This window comes from Cuculus canorus, chromosome 12 (assembly GCF_017976375.1).
Source record: "Cuculus canorus isolate bCucCan1 chromosome 12, bCucCan1.pri, whole genome shotgun sequence".
Lineage (NCBI taxonomy): Eukaryota > Metazoa > Chordata > Aves > Cuculiformes > Cuculidae > Cuculus > Cuculus canorus.
The window spans coordinates 19618187-19635128 of record NC_071412.1 but is presented as its reverse complement, the minus strand read 5'-3'; the positions used below and the strand labels follow the sequence as shown (position 1 = coordinate 19635128).

The following is a 16942-nucleotide window of genomic DNA, read 5'->3' as shown; positions in this document are numbered from 1 at the left end:
GTAGTGCCTGGGAGCTGCAACAGAGTTCAGTGCCTACTGTGTGCACATGCTGTTTACCTGCTTCAGGACCACAGTGAATGAAAAATAACCCTTCCCTGTCCCGAAAGCCGTAAGAATAACGAACAGGTTTCACTTGGCAACTACCTAATCCTTTATCCTAAAGGCAAACTAGCCCTTCTGCCCTTCTCTCCTACTCTACAGGTAGAAGATCTGCTCCATGGCCACCTTCAAACAGCAAATACCCCACAGAGGTTGAGGTGTTAAGCAGAAAAATATGGCACAACAGCATAAGAGTCATACCAAGCAACACCGTGCTTTAGAGTATTCTTTAAAAAAAGGAAAGAAAATCAACCCAAAACTTTATTTAGTAGAAAACCTTCAGGAAACAAAATTAGTCTGTTTGAATGAAGTGTTACATTGACAACATACTCATTAAAGACAATTCTCGTTCTCCCAAGGTGTAATCTCGTTTCATACTGCACCCTTTATTCATTGCTTTCATCCTTACAGAGAGTCTGTGAAGCTCTTCTTCTGCAATGCCATCAAAGAAGAAGTCCTCATTGAAGATGGGATTTCTGCTTCGTTTTATAACAGTGCTTCTCTGCTTCTGTGTTTTCCCTGGCACCAGGGAGAAGGTGATGCAGCAGTTTATGCTTTTGGCCTCTACAGAGTCATCGTATAAACCCTCTGCACTGATCAGGCGGATCCGCAGTCTTTCGTTTTCCGAGCAGTGCTCGGCCAACAGCCTCAGCACACCTCCCTTGTCCATCGCCACAGTGCTCTCCCCCACCAGTCTCTCCCTGCTGCAGGCCAGGTCCAGGGGAAAGATGGGAGAACAGGACAAGCTAAAGCTCCGCATGGCAAGCAGTCCCTCGGAGGCCCGCCTGTTGGCACTGGGGCTGTTATCAGAGGAGCTGCTCTCCTCTGTAGAGAGAGAATTGTTCCTGGCCATGCTGGATTTGTTCTTGCCTTTCAGCGCTCTGCAGAGCAATCCCTCCTGGCTTTGCGTTTTGATCAGGGAGCAGGATCTGGGAGGTGATCTGCTGAGAAGAGGAGAACTGAAAGGAGAGGAATCGCTGGAGGAGGCAGTATCGCTGTCGCAGGCGCCTTGCCTGCGCAGGGCTGGGTGCCTGGGGGGCAGCCTCACAGAAGCAAAGCTGATGGCAATGGGATTAGACACGCTCCCTTTGCCACTGTATGTGTTTGCTCTGGATCGAGAGAGCATCAGGCTGGGCAGAGCACCACGGGAGTCGCCGTGGAAGAGAGACTCCTTCCTCCGGGTGTGTGGGCTCTCCATCAAAGTGCAGAAGCCGTAAGAAGTGGAGGCTCTGAGGAAGTGAGGCAGGGAGAGCGCTGCTTGGGACTGTGGGTCCGAGTTGGTGCTCTCTCCCTCCAGGGCTGGGATCTCTTCAGCACTTTCCACCTGAATGAGATGTGGCAAAGAAGAGCTGAGGCTGCCGCCAGAAGAATTAAGATTCGCGTCCTCTGAACTGTGGTCCTGGTAGGAGCCAGTGCCCTTCGGAGAGCCAGAGCTGCTCAGCCTGGGAGGGATGCAGAATTCAGGGATTCTGTCAGGGGTGAGCACGTTAGGGAAAGCAGCAGCCCCCAGGGGGGCTTTTTCAGGCAGTTTTTGGCCAGGTGGCAGTCCCAGGAAGGAGGAGCTAGGAAGTTTTCCATTTTCCTGTGATGCTCTGATCTTTTCCAAGAACCACATGGCTGTAGCTGGGCAGGAGTTCCTCAGAGGGGAGCAGCTGGGAGTACAAACGCACCTGTAGACACAGAGAGATGCAGAGGTACGTCAACACCCTTCTTAGACACCGCACAGCCGGGCCAGGCGCGCGGGATGCTGCTGAAGGCAGCGCTGGCACAAAGCCCCGCGGGTTCCGTACAGCCTCTGCCCCGCACGCTCCCTTTACCCGAGTCAAACGGATTTCTCCACAAGAAAGGAACTAAAACACTAAAGACATTAAACAGCATCGAGCTGAAAGAAAACGTCCCTCTCTGATAAACCCCACCGTAGGTCTCTCTCCCTCAGCAGAGGACGTACCTCGCCAAGCGGCAGCCGCTCGTCCTGTCCTGCCGGCAGCTCTCGCTGCCCGCCCCGAGCCCGGCCCTTTTCTACCTGCGCCGGAGCCGCCGGGAGCCGCCCACCGCCCGCGGGAGGGACCGGCGAGGAAAGAGGGATGGAGCGGACGGGATAAGGGGAAGGGGGGGCTGCCGGGCCGAGGGAGGGATGGAGGGATGAAAGGAGGGAGGAAAGAGGAGGCTGCCCGGCCGAGGGATGGAGAGAGGGAGGGAGGAATGGAGGGATGAAAGGAGGGAGGGGACAGGGTAAGGGGGGAGTGAGCTGCCGGGCCGAGGGAGGGAGAGAGGGGACAGGGTAAGGGGAGGGGGGGCTGCCGGGCGGATGGAGGGATGAAAGGAGGGAGGGAAGAGGAGACTGCCGGGCCGAGGGATGGGGAAAGGGAGGGATGGAGGGGACAGGGTAAGGGGGGAGTGAGCTGCCGGGCCGAGGGAGGGAGAGGTGAAAGGAGGGAAGAGGAGGCAGCCGGGCCGGAGGAGGCGCAGCCCGAGGATGCAGCCAGACGAGCCTTTGCACCGAGCCGGCAGCCCCTCGCCCTCCCGCGGCCTCCAGCGCCCTTTGGATCGATGTCTCTGGACGGGGGCGGCCCGAGGTGTTGCGAGATTAACTAACAAACCCAGGACAAAAGCGGGCCTGTCCCGGTGCTCCTTTTCTGCTCGGGGTCCTGGCCCGATTCCAGCATCAGAGCAGTGGGAAGTAGGAGCTGCGGGTTTCCAAGCTCATTTGAAAAGAGCTTTGCTGCTTTTCTGCATATGAATACGTGCTCCCCCCCTCATTATCCACGCAGAACATGAGCCAACGGAGCCCTGACCCAGTGCCCTGTCGCTGGTATTGAGCAACAACAGAAATAGGAATGCAGAGGCCGCGGGAAGAAAGACAAGGCAGAAAGTGCTTTGGCAAAGCTGCCTTGAAGTGGGTATGTCAAAGGTACAGGCACGCGGGACACTCAACAGACCCTGCACAGAGCCAGGTGGGAACTGCAAAGGATCTCACTACAGTTCCACAACGCCTCGGGACTCGGACGGACCTCTGCAAACTCTGTAATTCTCCTGCAAGCTGCAAACAGGACTCTCACCTGCAGAGCCAGGGAGGCTTGCCAAGCAGGCTGGCCAAGTGCTCCCTTGAAGCCGTATTTCTGTAACACACAGACAATAGACAATATTCTGTCTTTCCCGCTGACGAGCTAAAGTTCATGTTTGCAGAGTTCTTGCAATAAACAAGACCCACTCAGTGAAAACAAATCAAGCAGGTTACAGGGAACATTTTGAACCTGCTGAAAAGTCTAGCTGGGAACACACATGCTCTGGGTGTCAGCCTCGCCTCTCTCTCACACTCATTTACCTACACTGTCATCATAATCCTCTAGAAATTCAAATCAGAGAAAACTGCTTTGTCAAAAGGTTCAGGACACCCGAAGTGTCCCAGTAACGTTTCAGTCGTCAGTGCTTTTACAGTTTCCTTAAATGGATTTACTTGCTATGGATATGGTTCAAATAACCTCCAAGCTTATTTAGAGACTTACAGAGAAGGTTTGCATGAGCAAACTACTCAGCTACTGAGACCTCTCAGCAGCATCGTAAGAGGACCTGTAGGAGACCCTGAGATGCTCTCCTTGAGGAGGCAGAACATGCCCCGCATAGCGCTCACCCGTTCAGGCCACGCAATGCAGTACAGCACATCATGCATTACGTACCACGTAGCTTCCAAAGAGTGAGCGACCTTCATTCCAAGCTATACACCTCTGCTTTTAACACCAAAGAAATATTTGGCTCTCTAAATGGAGAAAAAAATAAGAAAATTGAGCTTTTTAAGGGAACCGTATTACCTCCAGGAACAGTTCAGAGGAGTAGTTTACAGTGGGGAAATTAAGTAGCTGTACTGTTTTAGGTACTTAATTTCCGCTCGGTCTCTTTAGGCTTCCTTCGCAGCTCGTGCAGAGCTGGGGTTTTCCAGAGGGCGATTGCGAGTCTCCCGATCCCAGCCGCCTCTCTCCCCCTAGTGACCGCAGAGAGCGAGCAGGCGCCTCGCCTTGGGTGGTTTCCTCCCCTGCCCAATACAGCCCGGGCTCCAGAGCCATTTAACAGATTTCTGATGTGCTGGGACTTCAGCGACGCTTAAGTACTTGTGCATCCCCCGTGGAAACAGGCACTCAAGTGCATGATTAGCTGTTTAGCTTCCTGTGTTCAAAATGGTTTATCTTTCCTTGATTAACTTCAGAGCATAATTAAAACACGCTGCCAACAAGGCTTCCTGTAGCTATTAAAGAAAACGTGTCTGCAATAAACCACTTCTAAAGCGGAAGGGATATAATTTGTGGCAAGGCTTTATTTCAACTCTCGCACCAAATAGCAGGTGAAACCCTGGGATCTGGCCAGAGGCTGGAAAAGCTGTGACAAAAGGAAATCTCCTACGTGAGCAACACGGGATGAAGTCTGGATTTTCCCTTCACACATTGCACTGATTTTATTTCCCCACTGCCATTTCGGTTTCACTCGGCACAGTGACCCAGCTCAGGAAACACCCAACTGTCCTCCTGCCGCCTTCCTTCTGGCCCGAGACATTATTACCCGGTACAACTGCAAGGCCCGTCCAGTAGTTACAGTAAAAGACATCCCTGCCAGGAATAATGACACAAATTCAGAGCTGTTTTCTGGGTCTTCATCAATGGCACCGACTGTTTCAAGGCCCTGGAAGCAGCAGGAGAAACCTGTCACTCGGGTCAGTGGTTTACAGCAGGTAGAGGCAGGAGGAGTTTAGGAGCTGCCAGCCTGAGGATGGCGAGTGCCCCGGGAGGAGGTGGAGCCCACCTTGTCCAGCCAAGGGGAGTGGGAACAGAAAGAAAAACTTCTGGCTCTGCTCTGAAAGGAGGAGGCGTGGAAGACAGGCAAGATGAGATCACACACAACAGCTTGCCACTCTTAAAGCAACAACAATGGCTTACTGCATGATGCTACCTCAAACACGCAAAACTTGCAGAGTTTCTGTGAGAATAAATAACCCTGTTGAGTTTTATTTCCCTAAAGAAAGCAGCAGGAATTCAGCTGTAGGCTGTTGTTTTTAAAAACAAAAAAACCTCAAACAGCTGAGAGGCACCAGCATATTTTTTTCGTTAGATATTGATATCATGAGAAAATTTATAGCACACAGTCAAAATGGCAGGAATAAATCAAAGGTCACAGGTGTCTTTTAGCAGCCTGCTCACCATTTCTGGCCTGAATCAAGTCATTCTGCATCGCTCATCAAGTGATACGAAGTAGTCACAGAGGTTCAGCAAATCTAATCTGAAAACTTTATCTTTCTTATTTTGTATCATAGAGTAGCTTATATTTTATGGCATCAGCAAAGGCAAATTTCTGCATCGATTTATGAGAAAGAACAGATGCCCCGAGTGCACAGGAGTGGCACAGCCCTTCAGGCACTTTGGGACTTTATGCCAAATGTCTCAAGTACCTGTGTCAGAGCAGTATGAACTATACAATCTGAAGGCATGAACTGAAGAATTAATTCTGCCCAGTGTATTACATGCTCCTGTGAGGAGAAGCTGACATTTGCCATGCAAAATCCAAGAAGGTTATGCTGCCCCTAATTCCACTGCCCCTGAAGTCCACAAAAACATCTCTCAGTCTGAAATACAGGACCACGCACGGATCCAACCGGGTTTGGATTTAAATGCCTTTCCAGGTTTACAATGAAAATTCACCCAATTCTAGGCAGTATCTACTTCGGGTCTATTTCAAACTTGAAAACATGTTTTCCTCATTTCGTCTACACAATGTCAGATTTCTTTTCCTGCATGCTTTTTAATCTAGCGTTTTAACTGACAAAGAAATGTTTTCCCCTGCAACGGTTTGGTGCTCAGGAGTAGCTGAGCTGCTCCATTTTCTGTTGCACATTCCAACATGGAAGTAGAGTCTAACTTTCAATAACAGAAATTCCCATGCTCAGCTGTGTAAAGGAGCCCTCTAAGCAGGCATTAATATGTATAAAGTTGAGAGAAGAGAGATAATAGCTCTAATGAAAAGGGGAATTAAGTCTTTCTTGTATTTTCTGTGTTCAAGCAACCTATCAGTAATGACTAACATCCTTTCTGAAACCACTCATCTCCTTTAAAGCTTAAAGGGAATTGCATGGGAAACATTTTATTCCATTCTCTCAATCACAAATAAGTTTGTCTATAAACATTCACCAGTAAATAATATACATTTCTGATTAGCCTCATTCCTTGTTTCCTACCCAATCAGCTTGTTTGCTTACATCGCTGCTAATGGAGGAGAGATTATGTAGTACTGATTTTACCTTGAGTGATACAAAATGCTCAACGCCTCCCCCAAAATAAACCTACTTCACTTATCAGTAGTAATTCTGAACATCCATCAGAGACATTTTACCTAGAATTTATTCTACTGTGAAGCATAAAAACCGATATACCATTTTATTGTGGAAGTTTAATATCTATAACCATCATTAAAATGGAAGAGCGCATTCCTGGCATAGAGCTAATTCTGCTATAAAAAAAGGAGCTGGTCATAAAGAAAAGCAGATCAATGGCTTTGACTGCATTGACCGAATACCTGAAGGTAACTTCGCTGGATGATAAAATTATTTCTTGCTTATCATTGCCCTTCCCCTTAGAAAAGATTAGAAAGTTTTTACTTAAATGAAAGTCACCTCTTACCAGCAGTCAGATGAATTATGACAATGAATCCAGGTAAAACACAAAGAAATACAGGGTTTGGGAGTTACAGAGAACACAGCCACCATAGAAAGTATTATATATATAAGCAGCTTCAAATCAAAATTTAGTGCCAAATATTCAAAGAACTGGAGCGACACGTGTATGCAGCATAGCAGGTTACCAGGCTTTATCCGGTGATTAATTAATTAGCTACATTTCCTATGCTTTGAGTGAAATGAGCTCCACTGCTCAGTTCAGCTAATTACCTATGAAAGCAAGCTTTTGCACACAGATAACCAGGATAAAATTCAACAGCAGAGCAGAGTGGATTTCCTAACACCATCAGAGGGTTTAACATACACCCGATTAGCCTGGGCAGTTTAGGTAAGTGGATGAACAGCTCCTAAAGAAGGCTGGAACTGGTTTGAGAAAGGAAGAAAATAGAAGAGAGGGAGGTTATTTAATTGAATGAAGTACAACAGGCAGAATGACTCTGCTTTGTTCTGCTTGCCTCTGAAAAAAGGGACTGAGCTCTGTTCTACCAATCCAGCTTGGAATTAAGAGGAATGTGTGACTCTCAGCCAACGCTTGGCAAATGTCTGCTCTGTCAGTGACTTCCTGTGATGAAATCCTGAACTTCAAAAGGGAAAAGGACTGAAGGACTCAAAACGAGACTGCTGGCGCCCCTGTACCTGTGAAGCCACCATTCTGAAGGTGACACAGTCCTGGCATCACGCTTATCCGCACAAGGAACATATTCCAACAATACATTTCAAAACACATTTACATCCATCTCAGAAAGTCAAATTTGAGAAAAAGCTATGGATCTACGTGCCAGGTTTTTTGTCATTTTATACCTTGCTTTATTCCTCAAAAAAAGATACTACGAGTCAGCAAATGGACATTAACTACGACTTAGCTACCCTGACACACAGACAAAAGTCCTTCCCCAAAGAGCGCATATCAGAAACACCCTTAAATGAAAAGAAAGAAAGGATTAGTGCACTAATGCACCTGAAATGCATGTCCTCAGGGCTTTCTACCTGGTTGCATTGTTTCCTGCAGGTACAGCACCTACAAAGCTTAAACACATGAGATGACATTGCTGTGTTGAAGCAGCAACCTGCTAGTACAAACAAGGCTCATGAGAATAAAGAGGCAGAACGCCAAGAACATTTCAGAAAGGATAATTCACCTCGTGAAAACATGCTAGAGCTTGATTCAGAGCATTTAACAGCTTAAAAACAGGCGTGTGGACAGAGATCACTTCCCTCTGTTTCCCATGCCATGAGCTACAAAGACTGAGGTGTGACTGAAGGAGGAGAGTTTCCGAGTTGAGCCCTGACAACAACAAATGCAGTTGCCTGCGGGCCACACTCTGTCACACTGGGATAGGTTGCCACAGCCCATGAGCAGAATGCAGCCCAAAGTGTGTGGAGGTTCTTCTTGTTCCTCCCGTGGTCCCAGTCCAGCCCCATTCCTGGGCAGGCATTGCAGGGGATGGTAGGAGGGAGCCACTCTCCAGCCGGGGAGGGGGAATTCTGCCGTGGGAGCTGCCACGTAGAGGGGTCCTGCACAGCACACGCAGGTGGGTGTGAAGTGCCTAAGAACTGCAGCCTCCCCCGACTTTCCCCTCTCCAGATCACATACAGTGAATCTCTAGTTGTTTATATCAGCTTTCACCTTGACTTTATTTGGTTTAAGATTTGACTTGGAAATAGTCCTGCTTTGCAGCAAGTGGAACCAGCCAGTAAGCCCAGGCAGCTTCACCTCTCCTTGCAGATTAAATGTTAAAAAGAAAACATTTAAATGTTAAAAAGTGTATCCTCCAAGTAGTAAAATTTGGTTGAGCGTTTATTCTCTGTGAAGGTGGCACACTGAGGGATTGGCCTCCACATCTTGAAGGGTAGGACATGCTATCAGAAGAGTTACATCTTTATGTGGAATACGTTTCAAAGTGGCATCGCTAATCAGCAGCACCTAATTAAGAAACAGATGTTGCTTTGAAGTACAACATCTGAAGCAAAGCTCAAAGCTAGACTCTTCATCCTTCAATTCTGACCTCAGCATTTCTATGTACAGGACAGCTCTTTCCAAAATTTCATTTTAGAAGGACCCAGCATTTCAGCAGCCAGGCTGTAGTTTTCTGTCCACTAATTTGTTGCCTTTCTGGAGAGGCATTTTCTGCAACAAGAAAGTGTTCCAAATTGTTACTTGCCATTTAAAAAACAGGGGCTCCTGCGGCCCTGACCCTGCAAAGCTTCATAGCGATGATCTGTGATTACCTCCCTTATCTCAGAGCTCCTTATGCCCAAAGGCTATTTGGAGAACAAAAGTAATTTGGAATATCAGTGGTGGGGACTTCCAGCAACTTTGGGAAAAGCCTCAGGATTTTGTGGAGGTGCTACTTTTGGTCTTGGTGAACAGAGAGAAAGGATGAAAGCAGCAGTTTTGTTATTAGGAGAAAATTAATTGTCTGAAATTTCATTTTAAAGAAAATTAGAAGAAAAGTGTTGGCATATGGCAATTATACCCTGGGATAAAGAAGCAGCTTTGGAGGATTTTGTGGATCTCCCTCACAGCACTAAATATCTGCCATTAACGGTTTACAACCAGGGAAGTGTAGCAAGCTAGGTTAAAAGTGCTTGGAGAACAACAGGGGCTCACAGCAGCAAGCAGGAAGAGTGCGAGAAAGGCAAGGGCTTACTTCGACAAAATTCATTCCAGGTCAGGGAATCCATAGGCACGAGAAAACAAACACTTCAACTACTGCTCCCAAACACAAAGAGTTTAAACATATGGCCAGATATTACTATATAAAGAAAAACAATTTAAAGTTATTGCCGTCACACACATTCCCACTGTGAAAAAGAGAAATAGGCTCATGTAACCAGAACAGATTCTCTGGCACTTCATAAAAATTGTTACGTGGTGAGGAGCTTTGCTTAAGCAGGGAGGACAAAATTAAAACCTTTACTGTTTGGCTATCTCATCTTCTTTCATTCCTTTTGGCAAACTTTAAGCCTCAGCCTCCCTCCCTCTCTCATCCCACAGGGCCAGCAGCCTCCCACTGGAGCAGGCAATGCGGAACACATGGCACTTGTGTGCTGGGAACCTTCTCCATCCCAAGCGCCTAACAGAAAACAGGCTGCAATTTACTTGCAGCACATGTTTCACTTGAGGCTTCACACTACCCAAAAGCACGGGAGAACCATCAGCTGCTGGGACACTTGTGGGGGTTTTTGCCACCCATGCATGCAAAGTAAAAGATGCTTTCCTCTTTTCTAGCACACAATACAATGAAAGCTCTGGAAAATGCTTCTTCTAGCACCATTATTATGAAGCTGCATAGATAGGTCATTGAAAAGAAAGAAATGATATCAGGGAGTACCTTTTTCAGGCTGTAGTTGCGGGATTCACAGCTCTTCCCTCGTGATTAGCTGCACCATCCTCAAAGCTGAGTGCGAAGCCCTCCACATGATGCAGCCAGTTCTGTATTTTCCTCCCAGCTCAATAAAGGATAAAAGAAACTTCGTGGGCAGCAGTCTTCCTTTATCCCTCATCCATTTATGTGCAGTTGTGCAAATATAGGGAGGGCAGGGCTCCAAGTGTGTCTGGGGCTAAAAACATGTGAAAGCTGCTGTTTCACTTTCACAGATAAAACCCTGTCTCGGTCCCCAGGACAGAGATTGCTTTCTGTTTCTGTGCCAGGGCAGCGTCTGCCTCGTCGGCACTCCTCAGATAGTGGGGCCAGGATCAGAAAGCCATCAGCTTGTTCCTGCTGCTTCTAATTAAGCAGAACTCATCAGCAAACTGAAAGCCAGCAAATGGCACAGGCCGTAAGTGTAGTACTCTGGCTTCCAACATTCGTAGTATTAAGCTACATAGCAAGAGCACCCTCACTCTGTGCACTGTTTGCTCTTATTTGCTTTTTACTGTGAGAGCTGAAGCGAGGAAGGACAACTGATCTTAAGTAATTAAAATATTTTTACTCGGCAATTTACTGCTCAGCAGCTTTCCTAAAGCAATGAAGTGATAGCATCCAACAGCAGCTAAAGTGGCACTCAGGCCAGAGGAGCTTCAGCCACTTAACCCACACTGTCTATTCAAAGATCAGCTGTTTCAGACAGGCTGGAAGCCATTAACAACTGCCCCGCTTCACCTGTCAACAATTTGCCCTCCTCTAAGCAAATAATTCAAACCTCTTCTGCTTTCTGTTAGATTTGAATGAAAATGGAAGTTACAGGGAATCCTAGCGGCCCTGGGCTTGAGTCAGTTTTCTAAAGGAACTTGCAGAATTACAGGTTTCTAGATTGTGTGCTGCCCAATGAAAATCTGGAAAAGCATTTCATAAGTCAGTTTAAGTTTGTAGCACTTCATGTTCTCCAGGCACAGAAATCCTTTATGGTTTATCAATATGGTAAGATAGCATTAAAAGAAAGAATTAACTGAACACTGCTATCAGTGAACGACTGATAGTAAGGTGGGAGATTGATTTGATCACAGGAAATGCAAACAAATTATACCTTTACAGGGGTCTGTGACAAGCTCTGCCTTAAAATAAATCGCCACCAGGCACAGGAGACAGAGCAGCTGGGAATGGGCTGGTGCTCCCTCCTCCCGGTCATGCTGGCTTTACCTCTGTGTAATCCTGCTGACTTGAGACTTTCACTGCACAAGTGAGAAGAGAATTGTGCGCCAAGTACACGCCACGCTAGCTTTGACCAAACTCAGCAATTCAACTGCAGAGCTTCCAACGTTCATGTTCCTGTCCATCCTTAATATATTTTCCCTGGGCCACTTGAGGACCCCCTCCCCCCCAAATACAGTGCTTGAAGAAGTGTTTATACAAGGGAATTGCTATTATATCCTTCTTAATTTTTATTGTTTCTTTTGAATCAACACCTAACTTAAAATCTGTAATGCCAAGAAGAGTAGCAATTTCCTTCTTCAGAGCTTCCAAAGCAGATTTTATCTCTTTTTAATTTTTACTAGATACTTTTCAATACTGATCCTTTTATACAGCACAATTCCCATGCCACCCTTTTATTTCTCCATCTATATTGGCACTAGTCAGAATATAAATCAATTTTTCATAGTTCTTATCACTCATTTCAATGCAACTGGAACACCATAAAATACTGGCCAAAGCAAGCTAATCTAGCATACTTGGAACATCATATACCATAAAAACTTCTTAAAACATTTAGTGGATAGCACTGCCTCATTCTAGTTTGTTTCATCTTTTATCCTGCTGAATGTTACATTTTACTCCAGAATTTCATTTTTCTCCCTCTTTACATTTCCTCCATCTCCCAAGCCAGCTTGTCTTAAAGTATCAAATCTGTTTGCAAAACCCATTCTTGCAGATGTCTGAAGGAGGAGCAGCCACAGAGTCAAGATAAGGCTTTGGCTGTGTATGACTGATCTAGAGATCCCTCTTCTGTTACCAGCAACTACTGCTGGTGTTGAAGCTCAGAGTATTTATACAAAAAGTCTACAGATTGTGCCATTTTTGGACAAGGAATGCAGGCTGGAAAAGGCTACCTCAGTCTCTGAGCATGATCCCTCTCTACTGCAAACACTGCATTATCCAGTTCCCCATCATCATCTTATCCTGCTGCACCATGAAAAGAAGTAAGGTTTCAGCTCTGCTCCTCCCAGAGTAAAGCTGGTTTAGATCCTAATCACCGCTGCGATCCTTCCAGGCTACATTTATTCACAGCCAGTCCATTCTTATCTGTCCTCATGCTGGTGTTTTCCTGAATTGCACACGATTCTTTCCCTTCTTGCTTCCCACCAGTGTTCACCCTTCAATACTCTATAGAGGGCAGTTATTTCAGCCTCTCTGCAGATAAACGTCATGGCTTGTTGCTTCTTCTTATAAAAGACAACAAACCTTTCCTTCCCTGTGACAGATCTCACTAGCGTATTGTGTAAAAGCAGAAATATTCCTCGTATGTGAAAGAAACGGATCTCCAAATACACATTTTTTATGGACTGCTCATGGTGATCCCATGATTGACTGTTACATCTAAGGTACTCCCTGCAAATGGCTCTCATTTCTGTGCAAAGGGTTTTTTTCTTGCTCCTAATTGCAAGACTGTGCCTTTTGCACCTCTGAATTTCTTCTGGTTTCTTGTATTTCAAACCTCAAGGAGGACAGTGCTTTTTTCCTTGTCTTAAAGGAGCAAAGTTTCTCCACCCTCATCCAAGCAAAGGTTTTCTTTGTTAAAGGGGAGAGGCAGAACACTTTGATTTTGGTCATCAACAGAAGCCCAAATAAATTATATTTTGTGGACGGCGGCTGAAGAAAGATGCGTGGAAACAGCCCATTCGCACAGTTCAAATGAATTGCCATCAGGGCTTTGCAAATAAAAAGGTACGGTCACATCACTGATCCTTCAAAAGGGTCGGTGTGGGCAGAGATGCAGAGAGGCACTGCATGTGAAAAGAGCCCCAGAAGCACACGTACCACTGCTTTGCATGAGACTCAGAAGCAGGAGCCGCTTGTCACCTGACAGAAAGTACATAAGTTTTACCTACACCGAGCCCTGTACTGGAAATGCCATCAGTTCACCAGTATTCTTGGCACCGATAGCCAGTTTCTCTAGACAGTGACTAGTCAAGAGGATAACACATCAAAAAAAGAAAGACAGTATCATGACTCTGCTCCTAGTTACGCTCGTTACTCTTGTCTCTAAAGACACTAATTTCCTGGGCCAAAACTTTTTCTCTCACTTCCCTGTTATATTTGCTCCCCTGCTTAGTCTGACTCATGATCAAATCCCTGAGTGTTCGGTGACTGGGTAGCAGATTGTTAGATTGCAATTAGACATACACACATGGTACCACCTGCAACATGGTTTTTATTTCTTTTTGGCTCCAGAACAGCTGTTGGTTTCAATTTTTGCAAGTTCAGAGTGAAGGGAATTTTTATTCTTTTTCTGCAGATGCTTTAATTCTTCTGCAGGACATCAGGGCATGTTACAAACCCAGAAGAAAATTTAAGATTAATCAAAGTTTTATAAAATTTTGTTAGCAAAATTGTAGATATTTCATGACTTACTTAAGGAGCCCCCCGAAACTATATAGGACCACAGCCCCACCTGTTTGTCCCTAGGTTGGGGTTTTCTTTTGAACTTCCTTCTGATTTTAACAATATGCACAAAATAAGCCAAACAACTGGAAGTTTTACAAACCAACAGTTATCTTATGAAATTATGAAGGAGCCAATGCAACAAAAATCTGCCAGAAGGTGAGATGGAATAATCTCATCCCTCTACCTTGAGCATCTCAGTTAAAAGTGAGGAAGACAAAGGTACACAGTGCATAATTCCCCATGTTGTTTAATTCACCAACTCCTAAGCCAATCCTTGAATGTATCAATAATAAGGCATAATTTTCTCATAAGCATCGATACACATCAACTTAATTTTAAGGTCTTTTGATAAGTCAGCTGTAAAAATGTAGATAACAATCATAACTTCCTACTACCTGAAGTTGTCACAAATTGAGTTATTTGGGGGGAAAATGAATCACACTACCGCAAAGCCCAAAGCTGGCCATGCTCACTGCAGTAACGCCTCTTTCCTCTTGAGGATAAACAGGAAAATATACAGACTTACTTGAGGCATACGAGCTGGGCTCTTGTAGCAGAATCTAGTCTGCACCACGGTATTAAGATCTCCACAAACTTGAGAGCTGTTCATTGTTGACATGGCTTCAACTAGTAAGTATAAACAAAAACATCTTACTTGATGGGATTTGTCCAATTTGGCGATTGTTTTCCCCTCAAATTTTCTACATTAAAACCCCAGAACTGGTGATAAACATAGCTCCCTTGTTAGAAAAGCTGTACTTTAGCAATGGGTAGGAGAACATTTACTATTTCCGCCTTGAATTGTTGGGCAGAAACAGCGTCTAAGCACAAAAGAAACATCTGCAAAACCTGTCCAAGAGCCAAAAAGGGATTTTGAGTTGTGAGACTGGAAGGCACTGTTGCCCTGTGGCCAAGTTCTCTGAAGCAGAACAAATTTCCATGCAAAATCATGAAGTTGTAACTGCCTCCCTCCTCAGTCACTAATGCATAGAAAATCTAATGCCATGCTCTCCCTCTCCTTTTTTCCCCTTGTCTAATATCTTTGCTATTTTAAACTGTAACCAGTTTATAACTATTTTCCCAGCACTCTGCTTTTGCACATCTCCAGTCATATGCTACTGGAGTGCACCTTGTGTTGGGCTGGCCTGTAGCTGGACCTCTTCTTTGCAGCAGGACAACCCAGTTGACACCAGAGGGGAAGGTTTGACACCTGAGCGGACCCTAAACTGATGGGGATTTCTGATTTGCTGCAGTAAGATTTAAGCCATAGAGCTCAGTGAGAAGTGCTTATGATTGTTTTCAAGGAGGCAAAGCACAAAGGAGCTAAGTGTATAGTGATAGAGTTGCAGATGTATTGAGACACTCAGCAATGGGGGCTCTTTAAATGAGATTTTACACAGCACAAACTACACAGCTTGCACTTACAGCTCCAGTGCTTTCATGGTTTGCACTACTTAAATCTGTGTGGGCAATTCCCTGCCTTCCTGAATTCAGCCCCTTAACAGTTCACTGCTCGCTAAAATGTATAGCAAAACAGACAGTGCTTTCAGTCACACGCCACGTCCCCAGCCACATCTAGTGAGACAGCCAGCTATCTCCAACCCCCTCCCCTGACTTCTAGGCAGACTTGCGCCTCACCCAACCTTCTTAATCTCCGAGTATTGTAACGTGAACACCAGTACCTACTGAAAAGGCACCATCAAGGTCCCAAATAAGCTACTGCCAATGCCACAGCCACTGACCAGGAAGTATGAAAAGCCAAAAGTCCTCAAGATTTAGGCTTTGACACCCTTGGTATATGAGCAGCATAACCTTTGAGACCTCATGATTCAGCAGTGTGTTCAAATCCATGAGCTCTTGTAAACTGAGAAGATATTGAAAGGGACAATCCCTGTCAAAGCCTTTTGCTCTACCACTGAAATGACAAGGGTTACTGAGTTAGTTTTTTTCTTTAAATTCCAGTGAGAAAACCAGTTACTGACATGGAACACCACAGTGCTAAGCTAAAATTAAACAAATTTTTCTGTTGATCAAGACTAAAAGATTTATGTTCATCAGTTCAGTTTCCATTAATTCTAATACAGTGAAACAGGATGGTGCCTTGGAATCCAATTTCCCTACTAACACTAGTGCTGCATATATTCAGAGGTATCTTGATTTTATTCAAGCACTTACCAAGTCACTGCTGCATTTTCATTTCTCCTTCATTTCCATTTGTTTCACTGGAAGGAGCATTTTTTTTCCATCTGGGTAGAGCTTGAAATCTGACTTACAGCTTATTGACATTATATTATATTTTTGCTTTCTCAGATAACTGAAAAGCAAGTCACAGTAGAGGCCTGATGGACATCCTGGGCCTTTAGGATGGAGAAAAAAGCAGTATACCATTTAAGATGGCTGTTTTGAGGGCACACTACCCACCTTACAAACAGCAAAGTGATAGTGATCTCTGCTGGTCTCATGCATCCTGGGGTTGACCCATTGTTGCACGTCATTCTAATTTTCTGACACTCATTAAAACATTCAGTTGAGACCTGTGCACATGCCCTTCCTGAGTCCCGCATTATTTCAATACTTGGGAATAATTTTCTCCATACCCAGTAGCACCTCAACACGAGGGCACTGGGATCATGCAAAACCCTGGTTGCTCTTATTAGCTTGTAACAGATTGCAGTCTCAGCTTTGGAGAGCTTTCAGCTGAGCAAATGGAAATCTGCCTTAAGGTGCAATGCATAAATAGAGAAGTAAACAGGTGAATATCAAGTGTGAGATGATTTCATATTGTAAGTCTGAACACACAAAAAGGCTGCTCCTGCTTACAGCTAACATGCTCAGTTACTTAAAGAAACTAGGTTCTAGGAGGAGACGTGGCCCTCTCCGCTTACTCCTGCAGTTACCCAGATAAACTGGTAGAGCCAGTACCAGCTTCTGTTGTCCGTCTTTGGTAGATTCTCTGAGGCTGATATCTGCCTCACAAAAAGAATATAAAACCACTGCAAACATACCAAACAGATCCTGTTAACCACGTCCAATCCACAGGGTGATAGTGATGCCCCTTTTCCTATCTCCTGGGCACTGGGGC

The 16942-nt window shown here is 45.4% G+C and overlaps 1 protein-coding gene across 4 annotated transcripts; it reads right to left on the bottom strand.

Annotated features, from left to right (window-relative positions):
- Positions 1 to 412: 412 nt before the first annotated feature.
- LOC104056880 (C2 calcium-dependent domain-containing protein 4C) lies at positions 413 to 5194 on the bottom strand. 4 transcript variants are annotated; one of them, XM_054077972.1, is made up of 2 exons: positions 3777 to 5194; positions 413 to 1769 (listed from the first exon to the last, which is right to left on the bottom strand). In XM_054077972.1, the coding sequence occupies exons 1-2, from the start codon at positions 3806 to 3808 to the stop codon at positions 413 to 415; spliced, it is 1389 nt and encodes a 462-aa protein (XP_053933947.1). In that variant the 5' UTR covers positions 3809 to 5194. The 4 variants fall into 4 exon arrangements, with proteins under 4 accessions (XP_053933947.1, XP_053933946.1, XP_053933949.1 ...); XM_054077971.1 differs by lacking the exon at positions 3777 to 5194 and adding an exon at positions 3159 to 3762; XM_054077974.1 differs by lacking the exon at positions 3777 to 5194 and adding an exon at positions 2700 to 3151.
- Positions 5195 to 16942: the final 11748 nt, after the last annotated feature.

Bases quoted from the DNA above. Each gene is read 5' to 3' on its own strand.
- LOC104056880 (XM_054077971.1), bottom strand. From the start codon at position 3,277: ATGAACTTTAGCTCGTCAGCGGGAAAGACAGAATATTGTCTATTGTCT. The intron at 1,770-3,158 runs GTGAGAGTCCTG...CTGTGTCTACAG, and splicing joins AAGCCTCCCTGGCTCTGCAG to GTGCGTTTGTACTCCCAGCT.